Genomic DNA, 14,592 nt, shown 5'->3' with positions numbered 1-14,592 from the left:
ATATGTTCAACCTTTAAAAGACAGGAAATATCCTGGGAAAACTAGAAAGGTTGACTATTTCGTAGTGATTTGTGCCAAACTGTGATCAAGAGCTATGCAATTACATTTGACTTGATTTTGACTGTGGCTGATATTTTCACCATTCTTTATAAAACAACCCTCTCAATGTGTGCCCACTGCCCAGATAACATGTGCTATTATGGTTGTGCTATTAACCCCCGAGTCATGTGACTCAGGGTAGTGCAGACGAACCAGACCGACGAGTTCACCTTCAGTCAGACAACAAGCACTTGTTTTGTTGCCTCCATGCGAAAGTTAATTCGGCTGAATTAAAAAGTTTACCTTGAAAGTACACAATTCATAAGTTGATAGACTGTATTGTTTATTACAGTATGGAGGGGATCGCGGGGAGCAGCGACACGTTGGGAAGACCGACCGCCTGCCCTCGTAAAAAAAACTTGGGTTAGACAGTGTTTAAGGATATATGTGGTAATGGATCAGGGAGGGGTTAGACAGTGTTTAAGGATATATGTGGTAATGGAACAGGGAGGGGTTAGACAGTGTTTAAGGATATATGTGGTAATGGATCAGGGAGGGGTTAGACAGTGTTTAAGGATATATGTGGTAAAGGAGCAGGGAGGGGTTAGACAGTGTTTAAGGATATATGTGGTAATGGATCAGGGAGAGTTAGGGGGCATCTTGCTCTATCGGATAATACAGGCTGCAGACATTGGGGATCAAACACAGTACCTTTCAACAGGGAGTTGAACACCCTCACCACTACACACACACACACACACACACACAGCCGCTCACACACACACACACACACACACACACACACACACACACACACACACACACACACACACACACACACACACACACACACACACACACACACACACACTTCAAACTATATATATGTTCCATGAGCTGTCATCAGCGTAACCATTCGATCATATACTTACTTTATTAATCATAATTCTAAATATTCCGTTTTTGTTGACGTGTGGGGAGGCAATGTCTCCAGAGGTCTGAGCTGGTCCACCACGCCACCAGTGAGGTGAGGAAGAGGCGGAGGGAGGGACTGAAGACTGGGCCCACGTCAGGGGGCAGGACCCCATAGAGACCTGCTGGGACCCAGGGGGCTGAAGGACCTTCCAGGTGTGCTGCTAGGAGAACCAACAGAGAGCTCTGGAGGAACATCTGCTCAGCTTGGAGGATTGAGGCTGAAGGAACAGAATGAATCACCGGCTGAACACACCACAACATTCAGTGGGTTGGACTGAGTTGTTTATTACCATTATGCTTTAACAACAAATATAACTGAATAATAGTCACTTACAAGTACATCATGAACAGAATGACTAAAGAATAGTACCAAATATTACAGATCCTTAACAGTTGTGCACGTATCTTTGATCCTATGAGTGCCTTTATTTCTGAAAGGCGACTAACGACACACTTGGAGACTTATTTAGACCATAAGTAATGTAATGTACGACAATAATGAACACAATCTGAGCTACAGACTAGAGCAGAGATAAGAGAGAGGATGAGAAGAGAGAGAGGAGGAGAAGAGAGAGAGGAGGAGGAGAAGAGAGAGAGGAGGAGAAGAGAGAGGAGAGAGAAGAGGATGGAGAGGAGAGGAGAGCTGAGAAGTCAAAGTCACGGTACTCACACACATTGGGAGAATCTTTACATGTATTCACTGTGAGCTTTGTTTAGGTGTGTTATATATGATGGGTTGTTGTATGGTGGAGATTAAATCAATTACTGGATAAAAAATGAAAGAAGTTTACAAATTTGCAGTGATTTTAAACATTCTAGCAATCTCAAAATGATCAAAATGTAGATTTTGTCAACAAACTAATTTATTTTTTGTCTCCCACTGAGAAAGTATTTCTGCAAAATACTGTGGGACTGGATTGTACCTATTCCAGTGAAATGATCAATCAAAAAGATAATGTAGACCTACACATTACATTTGTTTGCCTTTTCTTTTTAATAAAATAAATCAGAAAAGTGTTCTGAAGTTAAACAAATAGACATTTTAAGTAAGGGGTTATAGGATCATTATTATACAAATTAGTCATGTCAAAATATTCTACATGACTGCGACTGTAACTATGTAATTGCATTAAACGTATAGAAAAACAGGAGGAAACATGAATAAGATAGATGGTAATCGAAGCATTTATAATGAGTTGATTAAACAACTGTGATTATATTCGTAAAGAACATCTCCTTGTTAAATATCAGCAGTACGACATTAGTTGTTTTGGTTGTTTCTTTGTTTATTATCAAACAAAGGTCCTAGTCTGTTTGATTGACAGGTGAGATGATCAGGGGGGCAGAGTTGTTACCTCCATAATCACGGGGACCTGGGTAGAGGAATGGATAGAGAGGCTCACTGAAGGTGCAGCCAGTAGCAGAGTAGATATAAACCCTGGCTTCCACATCATAGAAGGAGACCACACCCTCATCATAATCAACAAACACCCCCACCTTCTGGAGCTCAGCTCTCAGAGGGAGACGGACAGGAGGGTTATCATTAAATACCAATACATCCTTGTTGTAGAGAAGAGTCCAGTAACCCGTCTCAGGGGTCCTCGTGGTCGCACCGCTTCTGTCGATGGACTCTCTGACCACTCCTAACCACCAATAAGTCTTGTCTTTAACCTGGACCTCAAAGTAAAATCTCCCTGAGGAGAAGCTCTGCCTCGTGAGAACAAATATAGACTGCGTAAATCTCTTAGGGTTGTCTGGGAGTACCTTCCTCACACCTCCATCATGTACTTGTTTCCCATCCTCAGACAGGATGAGACCAGGAGCAGCTGTATCAGGATCCAGAGACACATCTACTTCATACTGCTGGACCCTCTTCAGTTCAGCATCATGCAGCTTCTTCATCTCCATGTTCAGTGTCTCCTCCAGCTGATCCAGGGATCTCTTCAAGGTCCCTAAGTATGACGGAGGACGGACCTCCACCGTGGTCCAGTCCCTGGTGGGTGGAGGATCCTTCAGGGATCTGAAGGTCTGGAGGAAGTGGAGGTGGTCTTTAGTATGTGAGAGCTGCTTCACCTCTGAGCATCTATTGGTCAGATCTTCTATTTCCTGCTCCAGCTCTTTGATGAGGTCTTCAGCTTGTTTCTCTGTGGATTTCAGTTCCTCTTGAACCGTTTGGTTGAATTCATGCCGGCACTTTTCAACACAGCCTATCAGAGCAGTGAAGACCTGCCCACCAATGGCTATCTCTCTGTCTGCAACTTTGTTGCTCAGTTCTACTCTGTCTTTGACCTCCTTAATCTTTTGTTTCCTCTCCTGGATCATCTGTGGAACTTCAGCCTCTACCTTCCCCAGCTGGGCCGTCTTCACTTCATATTCCTCCTTCAGAGGTACAACAGGATGGGACTTGTGGTCTGTCTCTGTGCACAACAGACACACACACACCTGTTCAGTCTGGCAGAAGAGCTCCAGAAGTCGGTCGTGTTTCTTACACATCCCGTCTTCCAGACGGTCCATAGGCTCGACCAGCCGATGTTTCTGCAGGCGAGTGACTCTCTGATGTGGCTCCAGGTGGGTTTGGCAGTAAGAGGTGAAACACACTAGGCAGGACTTCACAGCCTTCTGCTGGGTCCCAGTACAGACGTCACAGGGAACTTCTGCCGTTTCAAAACAAGGCTGCTCTTTTACTCGTACGGTTGTTCTAAACTGAACAGCCAGCTCTGATAAGAGGGTATTGACCTGTGGATCAGGTTTTGTGTCGAAAATCTTGTTGCAAACAGGACATTTGTACTTGACTTGTTCATCCCAGAACTTTGTAATACAGGTTCTGCAGAAGTTGTGTCCACACGGTGTGGTAACTGGGCTGCTGAACACATCCAGACAGATGGAACATGAAAAGTCCTCCTCAGACCAGGAAGTGTTAGCAGAGGCCATTCCTAGACACAGACGATAAGTTTTATGTGTTGAGCAATTTATATTTCTAATTCCATATCTTGTGCTGCTTTACTCACCTTGTTATGTTTTCTGTCTGTCAGACAATTTGTTCCAAACTGCGTTTTATTTGACTCCTGAAAGAGTCAAATACTGCTTCCACGTCGGTTGGTTTTGGTTTCTATGAATGTTAAGTTTTGTTTCGTGAGCAAGACATTCTCTCCTCTCCTCCCCTTACATTTGGCACCGCCCTTAACACCTGGCTCCTCCCCTAACACCTGGCTCCGCCCCCACAGACACGCAGTTCCCTGACGTTTCAACCTGAACGTGGGCACATTCATGAACTGTCTAGGCTGCCTAATATTCGCTGTGTGTTTTCTTCCTTGCAGCATTAAAATATGTTCAACCTTTAAGAGACAGGAAACAGTGAGCTCCGCGGGAAAGCAAGAAATGTTCATTATTTCGTGGTGATTTGTGCATTCTGTGATTAAGAGCAATGTGTGCCCAGATAACATGTGCTATTATGGTTGATATTTAACTTTGAGTTAACACTGGCAGTTAAAAAAGGCTTGTCTCACAGACTTTAACCTCATAAAACCGCCGAGTCATGTGACTCGGGGTAGGGCAGACGAACCGACGAGTTCACCTTCAGTCTGAGACAACAAGCGCTTGTTTTGTTGCCTCCATGCGAAAGTTAATTCGGCTGAATTAAAAATAGGTTTACCTAGAAAATTCACAATTTATATTTTGATAGACTGTATTGTTTATAACGGTATTGCGGGCAAGGGCGTCAGTTTGTTTTTAGAAGTGGTGGGGACAATAACCATAAGCTTGAGTGTGGTTTGAAAAGTGCTGGGTACCCTTATGTAAGCTTTTCATCCATTCAACGCTGCATTACATTATGCTCTACAGTGTATTGTCAGGTGTTGAAAATCCTATTCGAACAATAAAAGTTGAAAACCACAGTTTGTGTTTTGGCTTGTTTTGCAAAACGGCGTTGGAAACACCAGGGTATTGGCTCGGGATGTGTTATACTAATACACACAGGACAACGAACAGTGTTGGCAATTTAACACTTATCTTGACATCAACAAAGTTTACCAGACAAACAATGCCAGACTGTAAAGGGGGTACGAAATGAAACGAGGTACTGAGCATCAGCCTTTTGAAGACGAGCAAAGGCTGCTGGTAGCATATGTTATGCTGCATTAAAAAAATAAGAAAAAAGCAAGCGCCCAGAGGAGAATTGCATCTGCCAAATCCTGACCACCGGTAAACACTTGCGAAGGACCAATCGGTACAACATCATAAGCAAATTGCCCGCAAATAAAATCCCCTACAGTTTAGGATAATCACACAGGTTATGCGAGAACATATTTATGTCAGGATAGGCCTACCAGGCTCCAAGTCGTCACATATCTCAATCAGACCAGACAAAACAACTATAACCACATTGGCATAGCAATCGCACCGTGTGTAGCTGCTACTAGCTGCAATCTATATATACAATGCATACTAGCTGGAGCACCAACCAGAATCAGATCACAATCGCTTAGGACCGTGGGTAACCTTTGGCCAGGTCATCACGAGTTTACATAAACCAATTTCTTACCTTATGTGGCCCTCCACATGCAGGCTAGATGATGCATCCATTTCGTTATCCAGTGTCATAAACATGCTTTTTATAGGAAGCAAAAGGACCGGCTATTTTCTGAATAAAAATGTCAATTTTGGCTGTCTGTCTTGAAACTTCTCCAGTGCGTTCACATCAAACGCAACGGGGCGACAAGATCCCATACAAAGTGAACGTATAGACGCGTATCGGGCGAATTTTTTTGATTTGTCGCGCCACACTTTCGCCGTGCACAGGCGAGCGCGTTCACGGGGATTTGTGGCGCGACAAATTCGCTCGAGTTGAAATATTTCAACTTTGACACGAATTTCGCGTGATGATAGCCAATCAGCGTTCAACAGCGTGGCCACTGAGTGACATGTGTAACGTAACAGCCAATCAGCGTTCAACCGTCAAACTCAGTGCAGTGCAGTCCGGGGTGAACTGCAGCATGGAGGAGAAAGTGATTGTTGCCGTTTGCGACTCGGAGCTCTATATACAGGTGCTGGTCATATTATTAGAATATCATGAAAAAGTTGATTTATTTCATTAATTCCATTTAGAAAGTCAAACCTGTAGAATGTATACATTCATTCCAAACAGACTGATACATTATAAGTGTTTTTTGCCAAAAAGAAGATGATTATAGCTGACAACCAATGAAAACCCTAAATTCAACATCTCAGAAAATTAGAATATGGTGAAAAGGTCAGATATTGAAGACACCTGGTGCCACACTCTAATTAGCTAACTAACTCAAAACACCTGGAAAAGCCTTTAAATGGTCTCTCGTTTTGATTCTGTATGACACACAATCATGGGGAAGACTGCTGACTTGACAACTGTCCAAAAGATGACCATTGATACTTTAAAGAAGGAGGGCAAGACACAAAAGGTCATTGCCAAAGAGGTTGGATGTTCCCAGAGCTCTGTGTCCAAGCACATTAATAGAGAGGCGAAGGGAAGAAAAAGATGTGGTAGAAAAGAGTGTACAAGCAAGAGGGATAAACGCGCCCTGGAGAGGATTGTCAAACAAAACCGATTCAAAAATGTGGGGGAGATCCACAAAGAGTGGACTGTAGCTGGAGTCAGTGCTTCAAGAAGCACCACACACCGACGTATGCAAGATATGGGCTTCAGCTGTCGCATTCCTCGTGTAAAGCCACTCTTGAATAAGAGACAACGTCAAAAGCGTCTCGCCTGGGCTCAAGACAAAATGGACTGGACTGCTGCTGAGTGGTCCAAAGTTATGTTTTCAGATGAAAGTAAATTTTGTATCTCCTTTGGAAATCAAGGTCCCAGAGTCTTGAGGAAGACAGGAGAGGCACAGAATCCACGTTGCCTGAAGTCCAGTGTAAAATTTCCACAGTCAGTAATGGTCTGGGGTGCCATGTCATCTGCTGCTGTTGGTCCACTGTGTTTCCTGAGGTCCAGGGTCAATGCAGCAGTCTACCAGGAAGTTTTAGAACACTTTATGCTGCCTGCCGCGGACCAACTTTATGGAGGTGACGATTTCATTTTCCAACATGACTTGGCACCTGCACACAGTGCCAAATCTACCAGTACCTGGTTTAAGGACCATGGTATCCCTCTTCTTGATTGGCCTGCAAACTCACCTGACCTTAACCCCATAGAAAACCTATGGGGTATTGTGAAGCGGAAGATGCGAGATGCCAGACCCAACAATGCTGAAGAGCTGAAGGCCACTATTAAAGCAACCTGGGCTCTCATAACACCTGAGGAGTGCAACAGACTGGTCGACTCCATGCCACGCCGTATTGCTGCAGCAATTCAGGCAAAAGGAGCTGCAACTAAGTATTGATTGCCATACATGCTGAAACTTTCCATGTTCATACTTTTCAGTTGGCCCACATTTCTAAAAAATCATTTTTTGTACTAGTCGTAACTAATATTCTAATTTTCTGAGATACTGAATTTGGGATTTTCAGTAATTGTCAGTACTAATCATCCAAATTAAAAGAAATAAACATTTCAAATATATCACTCTGTGTGTAATGAATTGATATAATATGTAAGTTTCACGTTCTGAATATAATTACTGAAATAAATCAACTTTTTCATGATATTCTAATAATTTGACCAGCACCTGTATATATATATATAATAGTATATATAATATCACGGCCAAAAGCTCTGTGCGCCTCTGGATTGCCGTAGCGCGGGGAGCTCATAGGGATTGGGCTTCTCGGGAGTCGGGGTTTGTTTACCGGCGTTGCTATGGGTTCCGGTCTTGTGTGTTCCAACGGTTTATTAGGTAGGCCTATCTAATAAATGATGTCTTTGTGCGCGCCTATCGCATGATTTTAGACAATTTCGATTGTATGTGGGGATTTTTTTCAATCGCAATTGGTTTGCACATTTTTGAAAGTGGTGGGGACAAAATTCGTATTTCAAATAGTCGATTACGTCCCCCCCGTAATCGACGCCTATGGCAGTATGTACACTCATGTTTTATATTTTTACAAAATGGATTATGTGAACAATGCTGAATAACATTCATCATGTAAATTCAATGTATTGCAGGAGTTTAGCTTGACATTAACCAAGTTAAATGACAATTAAATGAACCGCACCAAACATTCAGAAGTCAATGTAGGATTTTAATACATAAACAAAAACACTTGACAGAAGTTTTACACATGTTTTTCTAAAGGAAAGCAGAGGAAAACATTTTCCCAAATGAAACAACTCAAAATGTCGCTATTCAGAAAGCAAGTGAAGAGGTTTGTTTAAAACGAGTCCTCCCTGACCAGCTCTGTCCCTGACTCTAAACCCTGACTCTCAACCCTAACGCTGAACCCTCTGAGGGCCGGAAGACGCTCCTTCAGTGTAAAGGTTCAAGAAGACACTCCTTCTGAGTAAAGGTTTGAACCACGGAGAAGGAAGAAGAAGGGGAAGGAGTAGAGAGTAGTGAAGTAGTGAGGTTAGGGACAGACATGAGGGAAAGGCGTGTTGAAGCACACGGGTACAAGTGGGGTCAAGAAGATCACTCCCACTGGAGGTCATTGATCCATCAGCCTCAGACCGCTGAGCTCAGCAGGTCTTCTGGAGGACGAGGCTCAGATGAACTGAGGAGTCGGGACCAGCAGGGTGTCAGGATCAGGTGGGGTTCAGCTCAGGTGTGTCTGCCCCCGACCAAACAGGATCGGGTGAGGTTCAGCTCAGGTGTGTCTGCCCGGACCAAACAAGGACATGGATTAGGTTCAATATTTAAAAGATGCAACATTATCTGAACCAAAGAGACGTCATTAAGGAGCAGGCAGGCTTTAGGGCTCCTTGCTCAAGGACGCATCACTGTATTCAGAGGACTTGAACCCGGCACCATTGGTCTGAGAGTTGAACCCCCAACCCAGTCCACTATGTCCAGATAATACAAACTTACGAGGAATCCTTGATGGTAGAATCCTGGTTGTCCTCAGGATTTGCCTTCCAGATGTACAGCTTCTCCGTCAGTCCTCCAGATTCCTGGTCTGGTTACAAGTAACAAAGTAGCAGCTGTAGTTTGTCTGGTAACCAACCACAGTAGTATGCCTTAACTTGTACTGGACAAACTAATCCTGCGTTACAACAAGTCCTCTGTTTATTTTAGGCAAACTTACGAGGATCCTAGTTGGTAGAGTGATGTCGTCCTCCAGAGTCTTGGCTCCTCCATCAGCTCTGCTCTGCCAGAGTCCTGGTCTCGAACAAACAGCGCAAGTCTGGCCCCAACGCCTGGTACCAAACATGTAGTTTGTCTTATTTTCAAGCCCTTTATTTCCACTTTGTTAGGTTAATATAAAACTTACAATCCTTGTTGGTAGAGTGATGGTCATCCTCCAGATTCACGGCTCCCCTGTCAGCTCGCCTCCGCTCCAGAAACACGTTCTAGTAAGAAAACAGCGGTAGTTTGTTAACGCATTTCAAAGTAACCGCTGTATTTTGCCCTTTAAGTCAACAATGTTAAGTAAATGCAAACTTATGAGGAATCCTTGTTGGTCGATTCCTAGTCGTCCTCCAGCGTCTCAGCTCAACCATCAACTCTCCTCGGACGAGTCCTGGTCTGGAACAAACAGCGAAAGTCCTGCTTCAACATGTGGTAAAGCAGATGTAGTTGTCTGTTAATATACCAAACTCCGGTAGTTTGTGGTAGCAGTTTTCTACGAGAAGTGGCAGTGAGTGAGATGATCACTTGAGTCAGGCTCCATCTACCTCACGACAGACATCCTCTACCAGGCAGGGTCTCCACCAGGCAGGACCTCCACCAGCTCCTCCTCCATCAGCCCCTTCACCAGGCAGGACCTCCATCAGCTCCTCCACCAGGCAGGGCCTCCATCAGGAAGGGCCTCCATCAGCTCCTCCACCAGGCAGGGCCTCCATCAGCTCCTCCACCAGGCAGGGCCTTCAGCACGGCTCCTCTAGCAGCTCCTCCAGCAGGCAGGGCCTCCATCAGCTCCTCCCCCAGGCAGGGTCTCCATCAGCTCCTCCACCAGGCAGGGCCTTCAGCACGGCTCCTCCATCAGCTCCTTCAGCCATGGATTCCTGGTCTGGTTACAAACACAGTTGGTCTCAGCAGTAAATCACCTGGGGACGCAACACACCCCACCTCCTGCATCTGAGGTTCACTTGTAAAATGGAAGACGAATTTAAACCTATTTAAACACTTGAATTAGACAACGACTACAGATCGACACGTTCAGCAATTAATCCACTACGGTCGTAGCAGCACTAGTAAGAATAATGGCTCATATAACTCCTATATAACCCCCATGTGAATTAACTCAAATTACAGATTGGCAGAGATTTAAAGTCATAAGAGGATCAAAACCAGACCTAAACTACAGAGGACTTTAGTGTTTCAGATGAGCTTGGTGACGGTTATCCCCTGGTCCGGTGCTGCAGGCCCCTGGTCTCCAGCCTCAGTCTCCGGTCCATCCTGGCACCACAAGCCTCCGGTTACCAGCCTCTCCGCCTCGCCTTTCAGCTACAGCAGCAGGTTTATATTAGCATTTGCCCAACAATAACTTATTTGACTCCGAAACCGAGTTACACAATTAATTTAACTATTATTGTATAACTCAAGGCTAGAAAAGACATAAGCATCACGTATTGAGAATGAAGACAGAGCAGTCCACACGTTTAAAGAAGTGTTTCAGCCCATGCATTGAAACCAAGCCGAGAAGACTCTACTCACACAGAGCACTGACCTGTTCTGGAGGACTTCTGACAGGAGGTGGAGGTCTGGCTCTGGTTGAGGAGGTGGAGGTCTGGCTCTGGGTGAGGAGGTGGAGGTCTGGCTCTGGGTGAGGAGGTGGAGGTCTGGCTCTGGGTGAGGAGGTGGAGGTCTGGCTCTGGGTGAGGAGGCAGACACCTTGGGACAAACCACACGTTACCTTTTTAACCTTGTACAGTTCGAGTTTCTTCTACTGTAACATGTGGGAAAGACGGCCATTATTTTAGCTTTGATATTATCCAGTTGGTAACTCAGCACCAAAGTCGTTGTTTAACGTCATTCCATTTGGTAGGGTTTAACTTCTGTGGCAATTAATGCCACCAGATATTTAGAACGTACAAAAGCTGAAGTACCAAAGAACCCTCAGCATTATCGATATGAAATCAAATATACTCAGCCATATTCAGGTGCTGGGTTCCCTTGAAGAAATGCCAAATTGTCTTCCACCTTGAAATTATTTTCAGCCTTCACTGATGGTCAGAAATGGGCCCGCAAGTAGAACGCTCTTCTGTACGCAGCGAGAGTCCCGTCAACGTGGTTAAAAGTACGGCGCAACCATCGGATATTATCAACATATTGTAAGATGTACGTGTCAGTATGTATTTAATATCAAACTTAAAAGTTGTTGAAGATAAGGGGCAACGATTCCCAATGGACACCGAAAATAGTTTCCGTTGGCAACGGCTCTATGTTACGCAAACACAAACCAGAACGTTCCGCCAGATTCCCTCAGGGGACTCGCATCCAACTAACTGCCCGTAGGGTTCTTATGGTTGTCAAGACTACAACGTTCTATGCTAACCATTGAGACTAAATCAACTGACCACACTCAGAACCTTCCACGGCGGGAAGCACAAACCGTCCGACTGGAATCCGAACATTCCAGCCGGAACCGACCAAAGAAAAAAACAGAACCAGCGCCTCACCTTGAGCTGAACGGAGGAAGATCCTGAAGTCCAGCGATGGTCTTCATTAAAACACAGCCAACAGACTTACCTTGATGCCATCCGTTTGATGCTGTTGGTCATAACTACTATTCAGTGTACCTATACATTATTATGCACCCAGTGTGTACAAGTTATGCCACTCAAAACGAACGAAGAACCGAACTACCATGCACGTCTACGAATTTAAACCTCAAATCCTTGCCTAAAAACAATGGAATTATCCAATACAAAACTGTCTACGTTTTCTACATTTTTCTACAAAACGTGTCTACATTTTGCAATAAACAGAACAATTATCTAGATTATTCATGGTACAAGCCATACAGAGCAAATCTAAACGTTGAGCTCACAGAGAGCTGACCATAACCCTGCAACTTCACCCTGACTGCCTCACATGTACAGCTCCAGTGAGAAGTGGGCATCTGAGTGAAAGGACTGCCCATAATAAAATGAAGCCCAATTCCTGAACTATCCAACCATCTTCATGGTTTAAAGAGTTAGACTTGACATGGTGTTCTAATCACCTTTGTCTACTCCCTCATTACTTATAAAACTCTACATCTCAATCGAAAGAGTGTTGCATCCTACTTATGAGGGTGTGGTCTGAGTGAGCAGAGATTCATGCTGGGATACAGTGCCGTCTGAAGCCTTCAGTTCTATAGACACGCCCCCTCAGGAGAAACCAAGTGTTTGAGAATCTGTCGTGACATCAGTTACATGAGCTGGAATATCCTTCAAGATGGCGCCAGGATTCTCAGAGGAGAAAGGCCAAGAGGAAGATGTGAGGGTTCTTCCCCTCAGCAACTGGAACACAACAACAGTCTTCAGAGTACCATGTAACACTTTGAAAACGTTCTCTATATACCCTCAAGCCCCAGTGAAGGTTCCCTTACCTTCTCAGCTGAAGAGCAGCTTGAAGAGCGCACTAGTTGGGGTTCCCAGATTGGTTCTGATTTAAGGGAACCAATCGTTCAGCTAGTCCTGTACGAAACAAATACGGTTCAGCCTGAGAAGGCGTGCAACTGAGAGCAAGACAAGATCCACAGGGCACTCCATCAAACCAGCCAGGTAGGAAGAACCGCCTCACTACAGGTCTGAAGGTCATCTTGAAAATCCATTGAGGTCCCTTTCCAACGTCAGACTCTCCTTTTGGAATGCCTTTTGGTGTCCATCCTCCATTGATCCTGATTGGTGTGTTCCTAGTTTGAAGTCGCTGATCTGAACACGCCGCTTGCATCCTTTGACACTTGATTTGGACACTCTCCTTCCTTCCTTCCTTCCCAGTGTGTTGGATATCGCTCAGAGTGTTGCTCTTCATGTCTACTGGAGGCCTCAAGTAAACATGTGGCCGTCCATCAGGTATGATTTAGTTGACCTTTCCAATACCCCAAGCCAACCACACAGACCCCCGTATGAACATTATCACTGTCAAAGCAAGCAGGACACACACACGTAGGACCCAGGACACACACGTCGAACCCCCTGCCAGATGGAACCAAACACATGTAGAACCCCCTGCCAGATGGAACCAAACACACGTAGAACCCCCTGCAAGGTGCGAGTTAGGGGGGGGACACACACATAGAACCCTAGCGATGCTAAAAAGTCATCCATCTCATGTCAAACCCACACACACCACTGAGCCATAAAAGGCCCAACACTCATGCAGGGTAAAAACCTCCTGCCAAATAACATTCCATCATCCAACCCCGGTACTCCTGACAGGACACCCAGATCAGAACAATCATTGTCTCCAGAGACATAAATTATGTGAAACATTCTTCAGTGGCGTCCCACATTGGTGATGGATCATGCTTTGCGTCTCCAAAATGTGTCCAAGGTTGATTCAACGTCTCTGAAGTCATGTGTTTGTAGTCCAGTGGTTTCCTGAATGAGGGGCCTTCACAGATGCAAACGGTGCAGCTTTAGTCAGCCTGAGGATAGGAAGGAGGTCATCTGTTCAGAAGACCACCCAGTGGAGGGGGGTGGCTCTTGAGGAGCAGGATCCATCTTTGGAATGGCCCCAAATAAGACCTTCTTGGAAATGAAACTGTTCCTGAGGAGTCACGATGCCTGGAGGGGACTGTTGAATGTGTTCCATGGTTCTCTGTGTCAGACTGAAGTTGTGTTATAGTCGTTGAGATGAGGAGCCCCCCTCATCTCCCCCTGGTGTTTCTCCTTCTGAATCCCCGTCTCCATCTTGAAGAACATTCTAGTCCATGTAACCGACGTCATGATGGTTTCTCAAACACAGTTTCCCCAGAGGGGGCGTATCTGCAGACCTGTAGACTTCAGACAGCTCTGTATCCCAGTATGTACCTCTGCACACTCAGACCACACCCTCATCAGTAAAGAAACACTCATGTGAAGATGATGCAGAGCTCAGGAGAGTAGCTGGAAAGAAGACTGAAGACATCAGAAGCCAACCCATTACTTCCGCTTACAACAATAACTTGGAGCCTGTAACCATTTTAACAAATCATTAAAACCAACCTAAACCAAACACCTAAGTAACCCATGAACCAATAAAACATCCTTACTACTCAGATCAACCTTCAGCTAACGGGTTAACTCACCAGGAAGCCAAAATACAGCAATGTGCCCAAGAGTAATTAGAAACTATTGACTTACAGTTCGCAGTTCATCTTCATGGTGATGTTGGGATACTCACAGAACTGCAGTTAAATATCCATGATAGACCTTTCAAGAAATGAACATTTTACTCATTATTGTCCCCAAATTTCGAACACAGTTCAACATCTACCATCTCCATTAAATCAGATGAATGAATGACAATACAAATTCAGGGCTTTAGGAATCATCCAACTTTTAAACAATGTTTAAGATGATTAACTAATCCA

At 44.7% G+C, this 14,592-nt stretch overlaps 1 protein-coding gene and 1 long non-coding RNA gene across 4 annotated transcripts; both read right to left on the bottom strand.

Moving 5' to 3' along the window:
- Positions 1-1,286: 1,286 nt before the first annotated feature.
- LOC115534623 (E3 ubiquitin-protein ligase TRIM39-like) lies at positions 1,287-4,181 on the bottom strand. Its single transcript, XM_030345730.1, has 2 exons — positions 4,023-4,181; positions 1,287-3,947 (listed from the first exon to the last, which is right to left on the bottom strand). Exon 2 carries the CDS (start codon positions 3,943-3,945, stop codon positions 2,320-2,322), a length of 1,626 nt encoding a protein of 541 aa, XP_030201590.1. The 5' UTR covers positions 3,946-3,947; positions 4,023-4,181; the 3' UTR covers positions 1,287-2,319.
- Positions 4,182-9,174: 4,993 nt separating this feature from the next.
- On the bottom strand, positions 9,175-9,945 carry LOC115534733 (uncharacterized). 3 transcript variants are annotated; one of them, XR_003974369.1, is made up of 3 exons: positions 9,764-9,945; positions 9,361-9,614; positions 9,175-9,286 (listed from the first exon to the last, which is right to left on the bottom strand). It is a non-coding gene; the product is annotated as an uncharacterized LOC115534733 (long non-coding RNA). The 3 variants fall into 3 exon arrangements; XR_003974368.1 differs by having other exon boundaries at positions 9,361-9,638; positions 9,764-9,923; XR_003974370.1 differs by having other exon boundaries at positions 9,361-9,635; positions 9,764-9,923.
- Positions 9,946-14,592: the final 4,647 nt, after the last annotated feature.

Source organism: Gadus morhua, chromosome 21 (assembly GCF_902167405.1).
Source record: "Gadus morhua chromosome 21, gadMor3.0, whole genome shotgun sequence".
Lineage (NCBI taxonomy): Eukaryota > Metazoa > Chordata > Actinopteri > Gadiformes > Gadidae > Gadus > Gadus morhua.
Note: the sequence above shows the minus strand (reverse complement) of the source record. Positions and strands in the feature narration are given on the sequence as shown.